At 27.0% G+C, this 6,104-nt stretch overlaps 1 protein-coding gene across 1 annotated transcript; it reads right to left on the bottom strand.

The window, feature by feature from the left end:
* Nucleotides 1-1,450: 1,450 nt before the first annotated feature.
* LOC145086679 (protein ECERIFERUM 26-like) lies at nt 1,451-6,022 on the bottom strand. Its single transcript, XM_079024509.1, has 2 exons — nt 5,495-6,022; nt 1,451-2,451 (listed from the first exon to the last, which is right to left on the bottom strand). The coding sequence occupies exons 1-2, from the start codon at nt 5,921-5,923 to the stop codon at nt 1,585-1,587; spliced, it is 1,296 nt and encodes a 431-aa protein (XP_078880635.1). The 5' UTR covers nt 5,924-6,022; the 3' UTR covers nt 1,451-1,584.
* Between the last annotated feature and the right edge of the window lie 82 nt (nt 6,023-6,104).

The raw sequence follows: 6,104 nt of genomic DNA, 5'->3' as shown, positions 1-6,104 counted from the left end.
CTTGGAATAAGACAAAAAAATCAGCTATGTTACTGGATTTTTCTTGGATCGATGGATAATCTGAATAGTTGATGAAGAAATATATAAAACTTTCCAACTAACAATTGATTAAATCACGAAAATAGGTCATGGATTTCTTGGAATTGTTCTGTGCTATACAAAGATGGGTTAATGTCAAAAAAACCCTCAAATTTTCAGGGTTTTGTTGGTTTTGCCCAAAGTTGAATTTTATATCCGTTTTACCTTAACATTTTCGAAAAAATGTTCGGTTTTACCTTTTTACCGGTGATAACAGGTTTTCTATGTGTGTGTGTGTGTTTGTTTGTATGTGTGTGTTTTTGTAAGGTTATACCATTTAAAAAGATAAATAATATTTTTAGAATTATGAATATGTGTTTTATAGATATAGTTTTAGAAGTATAAATACATATTTTTACAATATTTATATATATTAATATGTATCTATATTTCTAAAAATATATTTATACTTAAAAAAAAACATATATAAAAATACATATTTACACTTCTAAAAATATATGTATATACTTATATAAACATGTTTATGATTGAACAAGTTTTTTTGTTGAGATGTATATTTTTAAATACATAAAAATACATATTTGTAGTTCTAAAAACATATTAATTTGTTTTTTTACATCTTAAATGGTTTATCTAAGAAAAAAACTCATACACACACACACACACATATATATATATATATATATATATATATATATATATATATATATATATATGTAAATACAATATTTAATTAAAAATTTTTCGTACATAAATATGATTTTTCTGCATGAATACGTATAATATGAAAAAAATACATAGAATAAAAGTGTAAAAAGAATTATAAACTTAAGGGTAAAAACGTAAAAAAATTATAAACTTAAGGGTTTTTTCGAAGTTAATATAATAGTAACCTGTTATTACCGGTAAAAAGGTAAAACCGAATATTTTTTGGAAAATATTAAGGTAAAAACGAACATAAAATTCAACTTTTGGCAAAACCGACAAAACTCTGAAAACTTAAGGGTTTTTATGACATTAGCCCTACAAAGATTTAAGGAATTAAATGGTTTGCATATCTAATTTGAAGTATTTATACGGTCACAATTTAGCCTCCTGTACTCACAACAAAAATCTTATTTTAACAATTTTCTTCTAAACTTTTATTATTTTATCATTATACTTTCAAAAGTCTTATTGTTTCTCCATGTTTGTGAGGGTTTTTGTGTAAATTTAATAAATTATATTATCATTTTATATTTAAAGTACAATTTTATAATAGAAACAAATAAATATTATAAATAAATATTATGAAAATCATATTTCATCATTTTACATTGAAAGTACAATTTCATATTTTAGTATTGAATTTTTATAGTTTCCACATTTTAGCAATAAACTTCTAAACAAAAAATAAATTTGTTTTGTCGTATTAACACTTTAAGATCTAAAGGATTTATTTCAAATGATATGGAATACATATTAGTCCACAGTTTATGCATTCTACATGCATATAGTCACACACTTGATATTACATCCTACTTAACACATATATGCGTTTTAATATTACGCGAGAGACCATTCATTCCAAAGCACGGATTTAAGCTCGGAAATGTGGTTTGCGGGCAACGTTATACTAATTGTCATCCCATCAGACATATCTTTTCGTGCTGGAAAAACCAACACGACACCTTCCTCTCCAACACCATCAATAGCACAGTTTACATAAACAGGTGTATTTCCTTTTATATCGAGCTCATAAAGTGGGGCATCACTTAGGTCAATAAAAGTCAAATTTGCTCCATATATTATAAAGTCTGGTAATTCATTATCTGGTTTCATTGCTTCCTCAATATTACTTCTCTCATCCACGCCTTGGTTTAATATGAGCATCCCGAGTTCCATTAGAGAGGATTCTTTAACAGAAATGTTTGTTTTAACCACTTTTATCGACTGAGCTTTGTTTGTTATAACCCCTTCGAATGACATTTTTGAGTCTCTCTTACATATAGTCACCATGTTCACTTCGGATTCATGTTTAGCCTTGGCAACACATTGCCAAACAATAGTGCAAATCAACTCGAAGGGGGGAAAGTGTTGATTATTGTCTTTACCTCCACATAGCTTTGTTTGCAAACGGATAAACTCGGGAGAAGAAATATAAAAAGAATATGTTTCGAGCTTTGTGTTATCTGACGTGGTCCAATGATCACCCACTGGCCCTACCCGTTTTACAGCAAGCGGATCCTTTGTTGGGCTTTTCGGATTACAATTCTCCTTCATTGAATGTTCCATGCGTAATGGTTGGGTTGGGAAATGACGCTTTGTGATTTGTCCCCATATGTTCGTATAGCTTACAGCAGAAAAAACATCTCCAAGTATATGTGCCCAACTTAACCCAACAGATATCCCTCCACATTTAAACTTGGTTAACTGCATTGTATCAAATACGTTATATGTGTGTTTATATAACAATCTTTTATATTCTTATAGTTTATATAAGAACTAGTTTTTGATATTAAATATGCAAGCTTTGTCCGAGTTTTGGACCAAATGCAACTTAGATATTAACCGGCGGTTGGTCACTTTATTATGTGGCTCGACTTAAATGCTTTATGTAACAATGCTTAGCATTTTGTTAATATATAGATAATAATATTTGATTCATAAACCCATTTATGCAACAATATTATATCTACCCTTTCAACATTTTTAGATAATAAGCCACATTTTGTATAAAACACCTCTACACTTTTAGAAACAGTTATAAAAGATTTTTGTATAATAACATTTGAAAGGACCACATTTGGGTGCTTGACGCTGCCGAAAGAAGTGACATGAATTGAAACCCTTTTTTTAATTAAAATTTCAATAATATTATAACAAACTAAGAAAGTAACAACAAAGCCTTCAAAATTTTGAGGACAGCCAAAAATAGTGATATAATTCAAATAATTTTTAAAAATACTTAAAAATAACGTCTTAGCATGTACTGCCAGAGAGCTCTCCGCTACCTAAATTGTTGCTTGCCTTTCGTGCCACGTATATGTCTCAAATCATGTTAAATAATTTATTTTAAAGGTAAATATTAACGACTAGTTTATAACCCGTGTAAACCATGGTTACAAAATTGATTAAATATTCATAATAAAAAATTCAAAATTATTAATTAATTATTTTATATAAAATTTTAAATACATTATTAATTAAGAGAATTTTTTATTAGTTATGTAAAATTATAATTATTGATTCAAATAAATATGTGTAATTAATTTATCATATATATTAGACTCTTTTTATTTGTAAACTAATGAAAACAATAATATAAAATTTAAAATTTAAATTTAAAATAAAGAATAAATAGATTGACAAATAACATCATATTAATTAGGAGGTTTAATGAATTTAAAATAGAGAATTAATAGAATGACAAGTGACATCATATTAATTAGGAGTTCTAATATTATGACACTTGGCAAAATGACTACTCTTTTATTAGTATAGAGATTAGTTGAGACTTATGTATTATATGAGTTTATTAAAAAAATAAACAAACATGAACATAGAAAAATTTAAATATTTTAATTTATAAGAAAAAGTAAAATTTTTAATTATGAAAATCGAAATTTTTATTTATCTTTTAAATTTAAACTAATTATTTAAAAAAATAAACAACTAAAATAATTTGTCAATTAGAAATTCAAAATTATAAGAAAAAATTGCATTAATAAATTAGATATATATTTATAATTACATTTATAATTACAATACGTATTATATAAAATTTAATAAAATAGAAAAAATCACAAAATGACACATAAATATAATTTAATCTAAATTTACAAGATAACAAGTAACATAATAGAAGATTACAAGTGGTAAAATTATTCTCATTTATTAAAATGAGTACGTCAACATATGAAATTTTACTTATAAACTATTAGGTTCGAGCAAAATAAATATTTATAATCTACATCAAAAATAGTTATTTACTAAGATTGGTTTTAGATCAACAAAAAAAAAAATATTAGATTCTACTAAATGTTGTTTTTGAGATTTATGTTTAGCATAATTATCCTCCTTTAATTTAAGGATGAATTTTGTATTTGTCTTTTAAAAAAATCAAAATATTATATTTGTTATGTCTAATTTGTAAATAACATACTTCTAGAACAGTAACATCAATGTCAAAATTAACATTTAATTATAACGTTTTTGTCAATATTTTTTAATTTTAAAAATATTATATATATTTAAAAATAATAAATTATATGAAAAGACTTTTTAAAATATTTCATAAAGATGTGGCTAACTTAGTTAATTTTATAAACAGTTTCTAAAAGTTGTTAATGATTGAAGATAAATTACGTTAATTTTAGAGTATTTTGTTCGACAAATTAAGTATGACAAATTGTGTTATAGAGAAAAAATGTAGGTTCGCTACAAGAGATGCACTTGACGTTTCACTGTTTTGCCTCGGATTCATGACATTACTTTGTTTAGAATCTAAAGTTTTGATCAAATCTGTCTCTAGCATTTTGCTTTAATTGCTGTTTCTATGTCTTGTTATTTAAATACTCATGAATAGGTATTATCTTTTATTTTTGAGGTTGAATGTTTAGTTTTGTTTGAGACATATATGAAGTTAAAAGTATTTTAAAAATGCATTAGATTTGTAGGTCATACAAAATATACAAGACTTTGTGGATACATGCATGGAGGCTATGCTTTAATTTTATTTAACTTAATCATCCATGTACGAGAATGTAAACCTACACGACTAGCTAGACGCTATCAGTGTTATTCAGTTTACTGCTGGTTCGTTATATATTTTAGTTCATTAGAATTAACTTTGGTTTTGAAGTTTTATTTTTGTTAACTTTTGGTGGTTAATCCCCTTAACTGTATATATTTATAACCATGCATATACGATATTATCAAATTTATTGTGTGTATTATATAGTAGGGTTTTTAGTTACTTTTAGAATAATTAAAATTATTATTTATATTATAAGATATGATACGTGTTAAAACATAACAAACTAGATATATACCTTAGAATTGTAGGTTATATATCGAACGGTTTTAATTACATCAAGGTATAGATGATGATTTTTCATTAGAACCTCATATATCTTTAATCAGACATTTGAATATTTGTATTTATAACGGTTTACATATGTAATAGACATGAAAAATGTGTTTGTCATGCAATGATAACAAACGTAAGATACACGCCATGCTAACTGCTAATTTTTTAATTATTAACGAGCTGACGAGACATGTCACTAGTCGTTTTGAGACATAAAACATTTACTGTAGCTGTTGAGATCGATTTTCTAAAGATGATAGAGTCCCGTTTTTACTTATCATGTTGTAAACTACTAACCATGAATTAACAGATAAATAATTCCAACTTAATCTTATCTATGGTTAACTGCTTTTACAAAAATATTGTAAAGATCAAGAAACAAACCTGGAATAAAACTAGTGGAGAGAAAAGCAAGTCGGGACCAAGGACTTGGTTAGAAACAAGAAGCTTGTGTCTCGAGTCATCTTTTGACTCGAGCCACTCATCGAGAGTCAGTTTGCACCGAGCCTCAATGAACCGCACCCCACAGTCGTTGCACTTGATGTAAGGCCGACCTGAATCGTGCCTCCTGAGCCGGCCACAAGCGATATACCCATAGTTCAACCAGTAGAACATAGGCTCCTTAATATCCATGATAGCTAACCCTTCAAATACTTGGCTTCTGAAATAGTAAACGTTTCGGATGTAGTGAAGCTTCATGGCTAAGTCCATGCCATTTAGTTCTTGAGCTGCACCTTGACCAGTTATGTATCCCGGTCCAATCGATGATAACTTAATGTCACATACAGGGCTTTCGTCTTTAGAGAATACCATTGTAATCTATTTTGTTGATAGAGAGAAGGAGAAGATAGAAGTTTCAACGAGGAGTTTGATTCAATGGTTGTCTATAAATAGACCAAAACTAGACACTCCTATGTGTATTTTTTTCTTATTTTTACAGGGTTATGGTTGTAATGAAAAAATAAAGTTACGATCGATTAAGATAGTATATCTC

This window comes from Lactuca serriola, chromosome 2 (assembly GCF_051521515.1).
Source record: "Lactuca serriola cultivar US96UC23 chromosome 2, Lser_US96UC23_V15, whole genome shotgun sequence".
NCBI lineage: Eukaryota > Viridiplantae > Streptophyta > Magnoliopsida > Asterales > Asteraceae > Lactuca > Lactuca serriola.
This window is presented reverse-complemented; position numbering and strand designations above follow the sequence as displayed.

What these genes read in the sequence shown, in the direction of transcription:
- LOC145086679 (XM_079024509.1), bottom strand. Translation starts at nt 5,923, where the DNA reads ATGGTATTCTCTAAAGACGAAAGCCCTGTATGTGACATTAAGTTATCA. An exon ending in CTCCACTAGTTTTATTCCAG is followed by an intron (nt 2,452 to 5,494) that starts GTTTGTTTCTTG and finishes GATACAATGCAG; the next exon opens with TTAACCAAGTTTAAATGTGG.